Genomic DNA, 16,662 nt, shown 5'->3' with positions numbered 1-16,662 from the left:
GATGGTACCAGAGCGCAGACCCTGCGAAGAGGAGGGAAGGGGGCCGACATGTTGCTGCGCAGGTGCAGAGACGAAGTCAGGGAACTTCACTACAGGCGTTGTTGCTGTCAGCACAAAGGAATCCTGCTGCCAGCAAGTGTTTCGCCACAGGCAAGAAGGATGCTGCTCTGCTGGTGACCCTAAAATCAATGCAATACTGCAAGATTACAGTATTGCAACCAGAAGGGGAAATGCTTACGTTTCTCCAGGTTGGAAATCAGTAACATAGAGGAGCGATTCAAAACTGTGCCATGCATGCAAGATAGAGGGTAGCAGTTTCTGTTAGATTTATCCTCAGGGTAAGGGCGCTGGCAACAAACGGAAAGACGGAGTATGCTTTCCCCCCCCCCCCATGCATTTCACAGCACTTCAAATTCGCCTTCATGGACACTATCGCAGTCCTCCCTCCTTTGCATTTCGGGATCATTTCGTTGCAAAATAACAGCGCCAGCAGCGAGAGCTGACGCTTCTCCGCAGAAATCCGCGCTTCCTTCTGACTACTTTCAAGAAGAAAGGAGTTCTTAGGAGGGTGGCGTGGGGCTTCCTTTGAGCCGACTGAGCATGCGCAAGATGCATTGGCGCATGCTCAGTGGCGCCGGAAACAAAAACCCAGCCAGAGAAGAATGGTTCTCCGGGAATGGAGGAGGGCGGGGCTGGCGGAGTGGAGTAGTCCCCGGATGAGGGCAAGATGGCGGCGCTGGCGGCGGTCGGGCTGCGGGGGCTCAAGCGGCTGTGCCGCGTCGCCCTCTTCCTCTCGCAGCTCTGCGTCCTCTCCGGGCGGGGTGAGTCGCGGGGAGTGGGGAGCCCCGCGTGGGGATGAGCTGTGGGGAGGGAGGGCCGCTTGGGGGGCGCGCCTGCGCGGGCTCCGTTAATGAGCTAATCCCGGGATTCTCAAGACCGGGTCCCCGAACGTTGCCGGACCACAGCTCCCAGCATCCCCCGTCGCGGTGGCCTTGGGCTAGGGATGATGGGAGTTGTAGTCCAGCCACATCGGGGGACCAGGCTGGAGAACCCTAAATTAACAGTAAGCAATAGTAATAGTAATATCAATTATTACTATTGCCAATTAATAGCAATACCAGTTATACCAAAATAGTAATTTATAGTAACAATAATAATTCATAAAATCCTAGCGATGATGATGATTTGCATCTGGCCGTCTTTTAATAAGGGCACTTTTCTTCTTACTTATTATTTCTTTAAAGGTAAAGTGTGCCGTCAAGTCGATGTCGACTCCTGGTGCTCACAGAGCCCTGTGGTTGCCTTTGGTAGAATACAGGAGGGCTTGACCATTGCCTCCTCCCACACAGTCTGAGATGATACTTCTCAGCATCTTCCTATATCGCTGCTGCCCTATATAGTGCCAGCGGGGATTTGAACTGGCAACCTTGCTAGGCAAGTCATAGCAAGTCAACCTTGCTAGGCAAGAGCCAGCGTGGTGTAGTAGTTAGAGTGCTGGACTAGGACTTGGGGAGACCCCAGTTCAAATCCCCATTCAGCCATGATACTAGCTGGGTGACTCTGGGCCAGCCACTTCTCTCTCAGCCTAACCTACTTCACAGGGCTGTTGTGAGGAGGAACTTAAGGATGTAGTACACTGCTCTGGGCTCCTTGGAGGAAGAGCGGGATATAAAATGTGATGATAATAATAATAATGTCCCCACTGCGCCATTAGGTGGCTATTATTTACTTACTGCATGTATTATGTAAATGTAAAGTGTGCCGTCAAGTTGGTGTCGACTCCTGGTCTCTTTTGGAGAAGCCAGCTTTCCATGCTTGCTGCATATACCCACCCACTCACCCCCCCCCCAAATGCCTAGCAATAGTTATGCCACGTAGCATCATTCTGATCGTTGGGGTCTGTTGACTGGAGTAACCAACTTGCTTCTGTACCCTGGCTGTCAGAAGCTGTCTGCAGTCTGGGACAGAGGGAGATGGTTCCCAGCTCTGCTGCCCAAGAATTGTCTTAGCAGAGAGGGTATCTATCCAAGACTGAACCTCACGGGAGACTGATGTAGAACTATTTTTTGAAGGTGGGGGCAGGAGGTAAACATGAAAAGGCCTGAGGCCTGTTTACAGGTATACATATAGTGTGGTTGCTGCAATGCTTTGACATATATTTTGTCTTTGGACTGGAAAAATAAGCATGGGCTGTTGTCTTATGGCTACAGGGTGAAGGGATAACTGGCTTTCATGCAGTGAGGTTGTTGCTCTGCTCTGGTGCACAGTGGTCCTGTGTGCATCTGCTTAGCATGCAGAAGGTCCCAGTTTCAACTAGCAGGGATGCTGAAGGTGTAAATGTTTCCCAGATGTTGTTGACCCTCTATCAGGGATTCCCTGATGTTGTTGACTACAGCTCCCAGAATCCCCAGCTGCAATGGCTTTTGCGTGGGGATTATGAGAGTTGCGGTTAACAACACCTGGCGGTCCCTGTTAGAGGAAACACTGGTTTCAAACCACTGGCATGTTCAGGTCGGTCTGAGATAAATTCCTGCCCGAATCCTTGGAGAGCTGCTGCCAATCAGAGTAGACCGTACTGAGCTAGATTGACCAAGGGTCTGACTCAGTAGAAGGCAGCTTCCTTCTAGAAGGCCAGGGGCTGAAGGTGGGGAGAAGAGAGGAGAAAGAACCCAGAAGATTAGACTTTAAAAAGGAAAGTGGTAATGATAGAATTCTACCAGGCAGCACTTTGCACAATGGTGACTCACTGGATGTGAAGCAGTTGGGGGAGTAGCAGTCTTCTAGCCCTGTTGGAGTGGAACATAGTTCTATGGAAGAGCATATGATTTGTGTGGAAAAGGTCCCGTCCCATCCATTATTATCTTCCCAACTTCACTTTCTCAGGGGCGCAAAGGAATTTGAGGAGCCCAAGCAGTGTTCCTTCTCACAGGGATTCCCAGATGTTGTTGACTACAATTCCCAGTATCCCCAGCCAAAGGCCATTGCAGCTGGGGATGCTGGGAATTGTAGTCAACAACATTTGGGAATCCCTGTTAGAGGGAACACTGAGCCCAAGTCTGATTTCCTGGAATTGTGCTGTAACTTCCAAATAGTAACTGAAGTGCTTTGAATCATGTTAGTATTTTGTTTTTCCCCCCTCCTCAGGATCATTGAGCTTAGAGCATTCTCATCCTGCTCAGCTGGCAAAAGTTGCAATAATCCCTACAAGCACACACATTCCAGCTTCTAAAGCACCAGGTACAGTGTTGTTTTCCTCCCATTGTTGTTGTGCAGAATTGTGTTGCTTCATGATCTTTGTTCCACCACTGAAGTGTCATAGTACAGCTTTTTAGAGGATTGTGAAAAGTGCTGGTAGATTTGGCATACAGAGTAGTTGACCCATGGAACGGCTTGGCCTGTCTCCCTCCCAGGATATTCTAAATTCTGAAAATGAGCCTTTAAACCCAAGGCACTGGCTAGTACTTTAGGGCATACACTCGCTAATCAGCTGTATGAGAGAAGATGCACCTTTCTCCCATATACAAATGCTTGAGTCCTAAATCTTAAGAGTTAATCTTTCTGAATATTCAGTAAATAAACAGCGAGCATATCTGCACAGTATCCATACTAGGGTGTGCACGGAACTGGGCAGGGGAAGTTTGAAGGCGGCAGGGGAGGGTACACTTATCCCTCCCTGCTGCCCCGTTGCCTTTCGTGTCAACAGAATTACCCAACGTGCCTGTGTACGCCAGTGCACACACATCGCGCTCACGTATCTGACATGTGTACACAGGCACATTGGGTACATCTGGCGTAGGGATGAGGCAACAGGGCGGCAGGGAGGTACACTGCTGCCCCAACGGGGCCTTTGCAAACGGGGCCTTTGCAAACGGTGGGGTGGGTAGCTGAGGGAGGGGTAAGTTCACCCTCCCCTGCCCTTAAAATTACCCCCCCCCCGGCTTCAAACCAGTGGAACCGGCGGTTGTCCTCCGAACTGGTTCCATGCACGTCCCTAATCCAAACTACTGCTCTTATCGGACCAAACAGATACTCATTTTTCAAAAGTAGCAGCAGCTTGGATTATATTGTTTCTGTTGTTCACGTCGTACTGGAGATAATGAGCATTGCCCTAAATTCTCTGGTTTTGAGGTTCTGCAGTAGTGGAAGGGCAGTGTTGCTTAGATGTGTTGATCGTCTCTTCCTTTCTTCCCTCTCTCCATCTGACACCAATATTCTGTTCCAGAACTGAGTGCATGGAAATCCTCACTTGTGGCTCTGTGCACCTTGCTGCTACATGTGAGGATCTGTAGAGTTCTAGTCTTAGGGTCTTCTCAGTGGTGGCACCACCACTGTGAAATTCTTTGCTTGGGCAGATGGGAGTCATCCACTCTTCCTGTTCTTAGCCAAACATTGATTTTTTAAAACAATATGGGAGATGTTTTACAACTCGTTTCTGCTGTTATGTTAGGCAATCTGTTTTAATGCTGGTTTTAATGGTATATTTTTGTGTGTTTTGTCATTAGAATGTTCTCTGTATGTGAGCCACTTTGAGAACACATTCCATTGAAAGTGAGATAGAAGTAAAATGAATTAAACATAAACAGCTCATTACTGGCCTTAGAAAAAGAATGTTAAGCAGTATCTTTGACTCCCTCCTAAAAGTACACATGGAGGCTTTCATGAAAACAAAGCAGCAGTTCCTCGTTCCCAAGGCAGTGGGGATACAATTGCCCTTACAAAATCTAATGTGAATTGGGGAAGGTCGTATGGCAGGTTGTGTTCAACTCATTTAGGTCTTGATTGAGACAGGAGGATGGCTCTACTGGTCATTCTCTGGAACTTCATGCTCTTTCCTTCTCATGGTTCCCCAACCCTACTGGTAGGATGTTTGAGCACCACTGTGTTAGGGCCGAGCTGCATGTTACACACGTGTGTAACATAGCCCAGCAGCATTCTCTGTTGGAAAACCTGCTTCGGGGAGGAGATGAGTGGGAGTAGAGGAATGGTTTGGAGCGAGACATGCTCCAGATCTCTCTATCACCCATGGTGTTTTAACAGACAGGGTTTAAAACAAATGGAAGCACACATTTCCAACCAGAGGGAAGGGATGTGGAGCTGGGAGATCCCCATGGGAGAATGTGTTAAGTATCCCCCTCCTCGCCACAACTCTGTTCTCAAGGACCCTTTCTGCTGAAGCAGCTTTTGAAACCAATACCACTGCCTGCATTTACATATAATGTGTGGTTTGGCCTTTAATGAGAGGAAAATGGACCAATGGTTTCCCCTAACAAAGAATTACAAATGAGCAGCACATGATCTATGTTGAAGGAAAGACCTTTCTTAGTTTGAAAACCAGTTATGATTGCATTGGTCTCTGGAATTTGGTTGATTGAAGTCATTGGAAGCACAAATATTTTTGCTGATGTTTACAAATAAAAAAAGGAAATTTTCAGTTTGGCACACTTGGAGAAAACACATCAGTTATTCAGGGCCGGTAGAAAGCTGTTGATTTCATTTGGATAGGTGAGCCAAAGTCCACTTATGAAACTGAAACGTTTGATCTGGAATTGATTAGTGGAGACTGCATGGATTTTTCAGTACTGATCTGAAGAAATATATATATGCATGTGACTGTAGACATCATTACTGTGTGGCACAAAAGCACGCCACAGCTAAATAAAGCACAGTTGCTAATTTGATATTGTGCTTTCTCCTCCCACCTTCCCCTCCATGAAAACTGTTCTTCTCCATGGGTTGTATCCCCTGTTTGCGGAAGCTCCTTGTGCACCTTTTGTACTGAAGAATGATCACCCAGTTATGTGTTCTAGATTCTCTCCTCATTTTATGTTTTTGTCAGTGTAATAGTCAGAACTTGTCCAGCCCAGCCCCTCAGTCTCCTTTCTGTCCAAGCCTTAGCAAAAGTAAATCCAAATGTCTTCTCAAAGCTGCAAAAACACCCTACAGCTGCAATCTTAAGCGTACTCACATGGGCGTAAGATCCATTGAATGGATCACAAGAACAGCCCTGCTGGATCGGGCCCAAGGCCCATCTAGTCCAGCATCCTGTTTCACACGGTGGCCCACCAGATGCCACTGGAAGCCACAGGCAGGAGTTGAGGGCATGCCCTCCCTCCTGCTGTTACTCCCCTGCAACTGGTACTCAGAGGCATCCTGCCTTTGAGGCTGGAAGTGGCCTATAGCCCTCCGACTAGTAGCCATCGATAGACCTCTTCTCCATGAAGTTATCCAAACCCTTCTTAAAGCCATCCGGGTTGTTGGCTGTCACCACATCTTGTGGCAGAGAATTCCACAAGTTGATGATGCATTGTATGAAAAAGTACTTCTGTTTGCTGGTCCTAAATTTCCTGGCAATCAATTTCATGGGATGACCCCTGGTTCTAGAGTTATGTGAGAGGGAGAAGAATTTCTCTCTATCCACTTTCTCCACTCCATGCATGATTTTATAGACCTTTCTCATGTCTCCCCACAGTCGCCTTTTTTCTAAACTAAATTGCCCCAGGTGTAGTAGCCTGGCCTCATAAGGAAGGTACTCTAGCAGAGACGATGCATGTTCTGCATCCCATGCTGCAAGGCTGCGGTTTTATGCACACCTGGGAGTAAGTCAGGTGTGACTACAGTGCAGCCTTGTCCTGCGTACCCAGGATGCAGTGGGTCTTATTTCTGAATCTGTGTCCCTAGGGTAAAGCTGCACAGCGACTAAAATGTGTAAAGGAAAGGGAATATTGAACTCAGCACAGCAGGCTGGGAAATTGCAGTTTGCTTAGGCATTTGATAGGAACTTCAACTGTTTCTCCAGCCCTGCTGTGGTTAGTATTAAAGCTCTTATTCTGACCAGCATTTAATTCTGCAGATGTGACGGCAGTTCCCTCGTACGTGGTTGAATGCCCTAGTAATGGACCCTGCAGCCGCCTGCCTCCAAAGTGTATGACCTGTAAAACAAACTTCTCTTGCATCTATGGAAAGCCAGCTGTGTTTGACTGTACAGCCAGACCCCAGGTTCACTGTGTTGTAAGTAAGACAGCGAATCATTTATCACGTTAACATGAATCTTGTGTCTGGTACCTGTCTGGAAAAGCTTGCTTGGTACAGCTGTGTGGCTGTCTGGATAGCAGGGTGGGGAATTCCTGGGGGGTACAGACAATCACGATGTTCTCTGGGTCAGACCCTACTTTCTAAGCAAGGCAGGGAAGGTGGCACGTGCTCATATACAAGCCTAAGATTCCCCCCACCTCCACCCCCCACCATGTCCCTGAGACAAAAAGTAGCTTCTGTCTCAGCCACAGCTGCACATCTTCCACTCCCCAGCAGACTTTGGACTACAACTTCCATCATCTCTGACTATTGGCCACTGTGGCTGGGGATGCTGGGAGCTGCAGTCCCAAAACAGCTGGAGGGCTGAAGTTATTAACCCCTAACTAGGCCCTTGGTTTCACTGTTCAGTATCGGCCCGAAGCAGAGTTCTCAATTAATCAGATTAACCTGAATTCAAGACCAGGTTTTTTTCCAAGTTTTTTTGAAGTTAGAAATTGGGGGCTTGTCTTAAATTCAGAGTCCTGTTCCTTTTCAGGTGAATAAGAGTAGAGCCTGAATTTAACTTCTGTTGTGTTTTTTTAAGGGGGCCGTTTTAAATTCAGAGCCATCTTCTGTTTGGTTAAATACGGTATACATGTCACCTTGGGACTGGATGCTTTGCTTCTTGATAAAAACTATGCATGCTTTGTAATGGTGTCTGGAACCTAGGTGCCACCAAAACCAGCAGATGTATCAGCCGGGTGATGTTGAGAGCTCCCTTGGCTGTCCCTGGTCAAGCAAAATATTTCAAATTTTCAAAAAAACCAACCTAAAATATTGTCCTGTCAATAAATAGTTAATACAATAGTATTCTTAATGTCTAATGAATCACATAAGGTCATCTAGAATAGGGGTGGGCCAGCTTGGATCTCCAGCTGTTGTTGAACTATAATCCCTAGCCACATTGTGGTTGGGGATGATGGGAGTTGTAGTTGAGCAACAGCTGGAGGGCCTCGTTTAACCACTCTTGAGTTAGAGAGCAAGGCATATAATTATCTCTGTTAAGTACTTGGATACACCTACCCAGTGAATTATTTCTGAGGCTGATTTCTGATTGATGTGCAGGATCAGAAGAACGTTCGTCAGGAAAACTTCACGATCCACATGACTTGCCAGATTTGCTGGCAGCTTCCCCCGTCAGATTATATTTGCTCCAATTCTACAAACTGCAAGACTGTCTCTTGTCCACGAGAACGGTACAGTGCAAATTGCACGGTTCGGGATCATATTCATTGCCTAGGTAAGCCAGGCTGCTGTAATGAATGTACTGTCATCAACAAGTCGGGGGCTTTTCAGAGTATAAGAGGGCAGGTCCCTGCCCCAAGGAGCTTACAGTTTAAAATTCTACGGGCACATGTGGATATTTTATGCTGGTTACCTCTGGATTGCTTGTATTTACTATGCCTGTGATACCCCATTCCAGGGTTTCCCAACCTTTGGTACTCCAGAAGTTGCTGAACTACAATTCCCATCATCCCCAGCCATAATAACTTGCAGCTGGGGATGACAAGATTTCCCAATGGTTGGAAACCCCTGCCCTATTCTGATCCTGGGATTTGGGGGGGGGGGGTTAATACCTGGAAATGAATGGTAGTCATTCGGTGATGCTCTTAAGTTAGCCTTTTTTACTTTCTTGAAGCCTGTGAGTTCTGTACCATTGCACCATCCCAGTGGTGCAGGGATGATTGTTTGTTTATTTATTTATTATTCCTCTGTGTAAACTGCCCGGAGCCATTTTTGAAAGAGTGCTATAGGAATTGAATGAATAATAATAATGATTACCACCAACTTCTACAAACACTGGGTGGAGGGAAACATTTTCCAGGTCTTGTGTGGTGCCGTCCACGTTGGCATCTAGTCTCTGCTGGGTATCTTCTGGAAAGAATAATGTGTGGACCTCCTTAGCAAGGAGACAACTGAAAGTCAGATCCTGGTTTCTGAACTATGTTCTTGCCACGATGACCACCTTGGCTTGTGATGTGGCCAGTTATGTAGCCAGCTTGTGCATAAGGTTTCAGTGTGTGTGCCCACCTTTGCCTTTGAAGTAATGGCTTTAAGATTCCACTATGTCTGTTTTAAGGTAACCGTACCTTTCCGAAGATGCTTTACTGCAACTGGACTGGAGGCTATAAATGGTCAACAGCTTTGGCTTTAAGGTAGGAAAGATGACTCAATTTCTAGACTTTTCCCCCCTGGGCATCTGTCTAGAGCAGGGGTTCCCAACCTGTGGTGCTCCAGACGTTGCTTAACTACAACTCCCATCACCCCCAGCCACCATAAATTGTGGCTGGGGATGATGGGAGTTGTCGTTCAGCAACATCTGGTTGGGAACCCCTGTTCTAGAAGGTATGGATGTTGAGTCCCAACCCTCATTTTAAAGTTGGTAATGGGCATTTTTAGCTGATTGGTCATCTGCCTTTTAACTTGTTAAAATTCTGGTTCTTTGGGACATTCTGTAGCCTTCTGGAACTAATTAGTATTAAGTTTGTATCCTACCCTTTCTTTGAGGAGTTCAGGTAGCATACATGGTCTCCTCCTTTATCCTCACAACAGCCCTGTGTGATAGACCACCTTGGTTTTCCAATTATAATATGCTCCCATGCGCTGACTTTTACAAGAAAAATGGAGGGAAATTGCGGTTTCCATTTGTCATATGCACGACCAACGTTGGACTTGCTTCTTTGCCCCTCAGCTGCTCATGTCGGTTATTCTATAACTTGCCTTGGCAGGAAGCAGGAAACGGTTTTCTTGGGGGAAGGGTTAGGACCTGCTTGTTCTTCTGTCATACAGTGCACAGGACATCCTGTAGTTATTGCGGAGGCAGTAACCATAGACAGGTGGGCATATCCCTGACTGGAATGGTTGTCCCATCATTCAGAGCCTGATCTGAGCCCATTGGAGAGGAGAGGGTGGCAGCCCGAAGGGGCTCTGTGAAGTGGGTTTAACTGGTAAAAATGCCCCCCTTTCCCTAAAATGCATGTGTTGTGCGCATCGTGGACTGAGACTTGTTAAAAGGCAGGGACACAGTATCTATATATTTATTTCTGCTAGGCGTACCTGTTGCTAATCCAGTGTGTGGCAGCTCTCGCGAGAGTTCGTGAACAGCTGCCAGATGGGATTAGTGACAGGGATGGGGGTGAAATAGGGATGCCGGCCGGGCCAGCTGGCGGGAACAGGGAGGGGGGCAGCAATGGGCTGGCTGCTAGGAGCAGGAGGCGACGGCAGGCCGGGCTGGCCGCTGGGAGGAGAAGGTGGCAGCAGGCCAGCCCAGCCAGCGGGAGTTGGCAGCCACTGCCGGGAGTGGGCGGGAGGATGTGGCCAGCCGGCTTTCCGGCCCGCCAGCCAGAAAGCACAGGGTTGGGGCGGAGAAGCTGGCCGGCCCGCCAGCCAGGGTGGGGGTGAGAAGCGGGCGAGGGGAGAGGAAGTGGGCTAGCTGGCCGGCCCGACAGAAAGCATGGTGGTGGGGTGAGAAGCGGCCAGCTGGCTGGCTAGAAAGCTAGTTGTGGCGGGGGGGCAGGGGAGGAAATAGCAGCAGTGGGCGGGCCAGCCAGAGGCGCAGAAGCTCTGCACCCAGCCCAGCTAGTTATAATGGGGAAATCCTGGCATGCATAGAGTGTGTGGCGGCATCACGGTCACCTGGAAGCTTTGTAGCTTTGAACTCTGGCCTCTTTGGCCGAAGCCCAACTGCCCGCTGGCTCTCTAGGCCACGAAGCCCGGAGTAGCTTGTGCCTTGCCAACCTTCGAGGCCACCGCTCCCTCGGAGTGTGTCTGCTCTCCGACGTTTCTGATGGACTGAGAATGCTTTCTGTTTCTGCAAGGGCCTCTTCTGTGGCTCCCTCCGTTGGCAGTCGGCTAGGGCCCAAATGTGACCGTTTTCTAAAGAAACATTTTCTGCCTGGACACGGTTGGGTTCCGCGACCCATGAGAGTCTGCATTTATTTGGCTTCCCTACCTGTATTTTTCCCCCTTTTGTCCTTCCTCTTCAACCTGTTCTTCATCATGTAACGTGACTAAGCCATGGAGATGCAGTGCAGCTGGGATCGATATAGATGTGCTTCATCCCCATAGGCCTAGGCATATAGCAAACTGCCTTCTACTGAGTCGGACCATTAGGGCCATCTAGCTTGTCTACGCTGATTGGCAGCGGCTTCCCAGGCCTTTAGGCAGGAGTCCTTCCCGGCCTTACCTGGAGATGCTGCCAGGGAACGAACCTGGGCCCTTCTGCACACAAAGCAGATGCTCTCCCACTGAGCTGTGTCCTCATCCCCTCAGGGGACAGTGCTCACATGTAGTCTCCCATCCAAATGCAAACTAAGGCAAGCCCTGCTTAGCAAAGGGGACCATTCGTGCTCGCTACCACCTTCACATAATATGCAGTTTGTCTCTTATACAGACCCAAAGCCCAGGTGTGGGGATACTTGGGTGGAGAGACAGCTGCTCATGTATTCCTGTGTTGTGTTTGCAGCATCACGCTTGGTGGCTTTGGAGCAGACCGCTTCTATTTGGGCCAGTGGCGGGAGGGCCTGGGCAAACTCTTCAGCTTTGGGGGCCTGGGAATCTGGACTCTGATCGACGTGCTGCTCATCGGAGTTGGCTACGTGGGCCCTGCAGACGGCTCTCTCTACATCTAACCAGCGGCACAGAGAACCGTCGGAGAAGACACACACTGGACTTCAAACATAGGTCTAGGAGCACTTGTTCCATGTATGCACATATATTTAATGTACAGTATCTGTACTTAGCTTGCCTTTAACTTAAGGTGAAATAAATGAATGGATCATTGAACTGCTGTATGCTATCTTGGAGGGTTTTTGGTTTTTTGTTTCGGCTTTCAAATGCATCTTATTTTTTCTGTGAAAAAAAAAATTTTAAGTTGCACAGCTAAAGCGCAGGACTACTTCTTGGAGAGATGGAAACGAATTCACACTAGTGGACATGCCTGGCAAGTTTCCTAATCATGCCTGTAAGAGTGGTCTCCCCCGCCCCCACCCCCCTGTTCGAAATACTGCCTGAGTCCTGGATTTTGAGTGGAGTGGTATCTTTCATCTAAGTTTTTTCTCGCATTTAATTGTTCGTAATCCTGTGACTTTCGATTTTATTTCAAGCAAGACTGAAGAAGATGCAATAACCTGAGTTTATTCTAGGCATTTTGGCGGAAGGGCTGGCCGGTTTTAGAACTGGCCGCTCCACCATAGACTAGTTTTACAGCACAGGGTGGAGAAATATATGATCAAGCCCCAGACCTCCCTATACTTGGCCTTTGTAGATCTTAAATTTGCACTTGACCTCATTTCCAGACACATTCTATGGAGGATGTTAGAGGCCTCCTCAATCGATAAGCGATTGCTTCTCCTTATCAGGAAGCTGTATGATCTGCTGCAACCCAAAGGGCCATTTATCCAGTGGTGTCCCTATATGTGATGGAGTTAAGCAAGGATGTATACTTACCCCCACATTGTTCAGTCAATATGGGGGCAATCATCTTGTATGATTTTTGATGGGATAGTCTCTTCTTTCTCGGGGAAAGAAGGCCCAGATTGAATATGCAGCTCACCATGCCAACTGTGCCCCGTTAGAAACTATCCCATCAAAAAAATTTGAGATCGGTTTTGCAGGTGGCTAGTTGTATTCCCAGTGCAACTTTGGTTTGGAGGCAGAGTTACAGATCATGTAAGGCCAGGTGTCTGGACTCCTGGCCTTAATTACTGGCTGAAAATTATTTTTTCCTGAAGGACCAGCCCCTCTAATGTTGACAGTTTTTCAATCATCATGGAAACAACCCTTGATGGAAAAGCTCTTAACTTATGGGCTTTCACCTGAAATCTTGATGACAATGGGCTATGAAAGGCCAGAAATATGTTGAAACACTGCATATTAGATGTAGCACATCAACACTATCTTGGGCTAGTCTCTGATCAGGTTAAATCATGGAGATTGACTCCTCGTTTGTGCCCAGCCGATTATTTCTTTGTGTTAGAAGTACCTAAACACTGAAGACTGTTCTCTGTGGCCAGATTTAATGTGCTCCCATCAGCACTTTTGGAGGGCAAGTTTAATGAAATGCCATACAACAAATGTGTCTACCCCAGTGGAGGAGGAAGGATAGAGACAGAAGGATATGTGGTGTTTTACTGCAACTTCTACACCCAACTTTGCCCTAAGCTCATTAACCCATTTATCTCACAGTTGCCAGGTTGCTCAGAAGAATTTTATGTGACATTTTTATTATCAGATTAGCAAGCAGTGATTACTTACTCAGTGGCAACATTTTGCACTATGGCTAGCTGAGTGCATTGTGAATTAACAAAAGACTCCTCCAATCTATAACTGGGTGAACTAAGCAATGATAAACGGTTGAATTGAATTGGTCTCTGTGCACATTCTGTTTCAATTGTTTATATTTCATTCTATCATTATTTCTGAGATGTAAGTTCTCTGTTATACTGCTGGTACATATTATACTGGTGTATATATGATTTTATATTCCCTACTGTTACTTCACATCTGGCATTAATTACTACTATGTTATATTACATCTGGTCAAAGACAGTAATAAAGGCTTTACTTATTTAAGTCTATTTTGAAAAGGAGCAAAGTGTTAACAGAGTTGTTGGGAATCTTCATTAGTGGTCTGATACATCAGGGTTCCTGACCCTGAGTCCCCAGATGTTGGACTACAATTCCCATCATCCCTTGCAACAATGAAGGCTATTCTGGAAGGGGATGATAGTTGTATTCCAACATCATCTGGGACCCAAGGTTGTGAACCCTTGTGGTAGATGACTGAGCTGCAATCTTCATCCTAGACTTCAGACATTGTAGCAAGTTGAAATGGAAATACCCCATTAAGCTGTCTGCTGTTAAAGATACAGTCATACAGTCACCAGTCTGGAACAATGTTTCTCAACCGCCGGTCGATGGACCGGTGCCAGTCCGTAAGGCATCACTAATAAAAATCACCTCCAAAAAAACAACTTCTGGCTGCTGGGAGCTCTCCGAAGCTCATTTCCAGGTAGCCCTCTCTGCTGAATAATGTTCATTTTGAGGAAGTGAAACGAACATTATCCAGCAGCGAGGGCTGCCTGCCTAGAAATGAGCTCTGGAGAGCTTGCCTGGGCTCCGTGGACCTTGGTCCCCACCCACTTTGTGCATGACATCACTGGGGGGTAGGGCTAGTGGCAAGGGGGGGGTGACCCCTTTACTAACTGCACACAAAGATTGTACCAGTCCATGACTCCAAAATCATTGAGAAACACTGGTCTAGAAAGTTAAAACACCAGACTGAGAGTGCAGTTAAATTCAGTGATGCCTAACATGCCAAGCACTGGTTGCTTTTACTGCACATTGCTCGAACTGGTGGATGATGTCACTATCTGAATTCCAACCACCCTAAATCCCACCCTTCTTCACGCCAAAATCACTGAATCAGCAAGAAATGAATGCAGTGATGAACTCTAGGATGCAGAAGTCTTGGGAGGCCGAGGGCTGTTGTCCACACTACGTCGTTCCTGTTTGATGGTCACCTCTGTGTAGGAAAAGTGTGCACACTGGCCTAAGTAAAAGCACAGGTGTGTCTGTCTCACTGGATGGACTCCAAGGCCATATATCTGCAGCCAGTTTAGCTACTTGTATGACCTAGCATGGATGGGACTGCTGTGTTCTGCTCTGAAAGGGTTATTTGGTGAAATTGGATTTTGCCAAGGTTTTCAGGCTTGATGTGGAATCTGGTAGGGTTCTGGAATGGCTCTTGAAGGCTCCCCGGAGTGGGGGTCATCAGCTTGCACGAGGCCTGGCACACTCAGAGGCTTCTGTGTTGTATGGTGAGCCCTCTGAGATTTTGCACAGGGGTCTGTTCTGTGCAGAGAGGCCTCTGTGCTTCGTAGCTTGGCAGCCTGGCACCATGGGTGCAAAACTGCAGTTCTGCCAACATATGATATTGGGGAATTGCAAGAAAGCCAAATGTACATGGGTGGTTTTTGTTTTACTGTATGGCGTTAATCTCAGTGAAGGAAGTCATGGATGTATGTATGTATTAGCTTTTAAGGCTGCTTTCACAAGGGCCCCATAAATATATATATATATATATATATTTTTTTTTTTTTTTTCCTGTATTTTGTTTGACACCACTCTCATTTCTAATGTGCAGTTTCAAATAGTAACCATTTCACATTCTTTCAAAGGTTGGCCCCTGCTCCCTCAGTTCCTTGTGCAGGAGAGGCCCTTGTTCCTATGAGGACAGCCTGAATACCCTCCTCCTTTGTCCCCAAAACGAAGATAGACCATTTATAATGCATATAGGGAATAAGGAGGCGTTTGTGCACAGGAATAGGGAAATGGATATCCAACATATTACTTGAAGTAACTAAACACATTCATGAGTATTCAAATTACAAATGATTCTTTTGTTTAATTGTATGCTGTATTAACAATATTAAACTGTCAAAAATTAAAGTATTAGAGACAAAAAGGCATTCTTAGTGTCACTTGTGAAAGCACCTTATTGCAAGGTTCTCAAACTTGGGGACCCAGATTATTATTATTTATTATTTTACACGTCTATACCGCCCCATCCAAAGGCTCTGGGTGGGGCAACAAGTAAAATACACAACAAGTAAAATACAACAAACAGCATTTAAAACAATATAAAAACAAATCTAAAGGAGTTCAGAACCATTTTAAAACCAATTAAAAATACTTAAAAGCAATTCAAAAACCTTGGAAGACCAGGCCAAACAAGCAAGTCTTTAGGGCTCTCTTGAAGGCCAGCCATGAGCCCAAACTACAAATCTTTGCCGGGAGTGCATTCCGTAGGCCAGGAGCAGCTGCAGAGAAGTGCCAGTCTCCTGGCTCTTTGCCTATCTTTCCGAGTCGCCACTAGACGCGCCGGTGCTAACGGGAGACGGACCTTGCTGGACTGCAGTTCCCATCATCTCCAGCCACAAAAGGCCATTGTAGCTGGGGATGATGGGAGCTGAAGTCCAGCAACATTTGGGGACCCAAGTTTAATAACCCCTACATCATATGATTGCTTGCCCTATAGATGAACGTATGGATTCAAATAGGAAAACTTGCTAGATGTTGCAAATTGCATCTGTAGGGGGAAGAAATACTTCATGACACACTCTTCTGGCACTGGCTTAGTAATCCCACTGAGTAGGATATTTTGTTTTAGGCTCTGATTTATCTCGGATCCTTCAGTTGCTTGGTTTCTACTTTGGAGGAGTGGTTTGTGTGTGGTGCAGATACTGCAAGAGGTTATGTAGCGAGATAGTCTCTTGCTGAACTGAACAGTCAGCTGAATGTTGTGATCAATACACTTAGAAGTTGAGTCTTCAGTTTAATATAATGGAGTCTAATAAACAATATTTTGTTTCATCCTATTTGGTTCCTCCTTTTTTTTTGCATGCTGCTAGAAATGAAAACTATCTTCATTATAATGTTCTAGATGCACTAGAACTTGTCACAAGGGGGTTGTGCATCTCCCTCACAAGTGGGGGGGGGCATGTATCCTCTGAACCAGACCCTCGTTTCTCACCTTCATCTTAAATTCAGGTGTAGTCAAGGGTGACTTTAGAACAATTAGTTTGGGGG

The 16,662-nt window shown here is 46.8% G+C and overlaps 1 protein-coding gene across 2 annotated transcripts; it reads left to right on the top strand.

The window, feature by feature from the left end:
• The first annotated feature begins 662 nt into the window (after positions 1-662).
• On the top strand, positions 663-16,451 carry TM2D3 (TM2 domain containing 3). 2 transcript variants are annotated; one of them, XM_053272616.1, is made up of 6 exons: positions 665-821; positions 3,145-3,237; positions 6,851-7,008; positions 8,137-8,311; positions 9,152-9,227; positions 11,537-16,451. In XM_053272616.1, the coding sequence occupies exons 1-6, from the start codon at positions 728-730 to the stop codon at positions 11,700-11,702; spliced, it is 762 nt and encodes a 253-aa protein (XP_053128591.1). In that variant the 5' UTR covers positions 665-727; the 3' UTR covers positions 11,703-16,451. The 2 variants fall into 2 exon arrangements, with proteins under 2 accessions (XP_053128592.1, XP_053128591.1); XM_053272617.1 differs by lacking the exon at positions 3,145-3,237 and having other exon boundaries at positions 663-821.
• Positions 16,452-16,662: the final 211 nt, after the last annotated feature.

Source organism: Hemicordylus capensis, chromosome 10 (assembly GCF_027244095.1).
Source record: "Hemicordylus capensis ecotype Gifberg chromosome 10, rHemCap1.1.pri, whole genome shotgun sequence".
Lineage (NCBI taxonomy): Eukaryota > Metazoa > Chordata > Lepidosauria > Squamata > Cordylidae > Hemicordylus > Hemicordylus capensis.
This window is presented reverse-complemented; position numbering and strand designations above follow the sequence as displayed.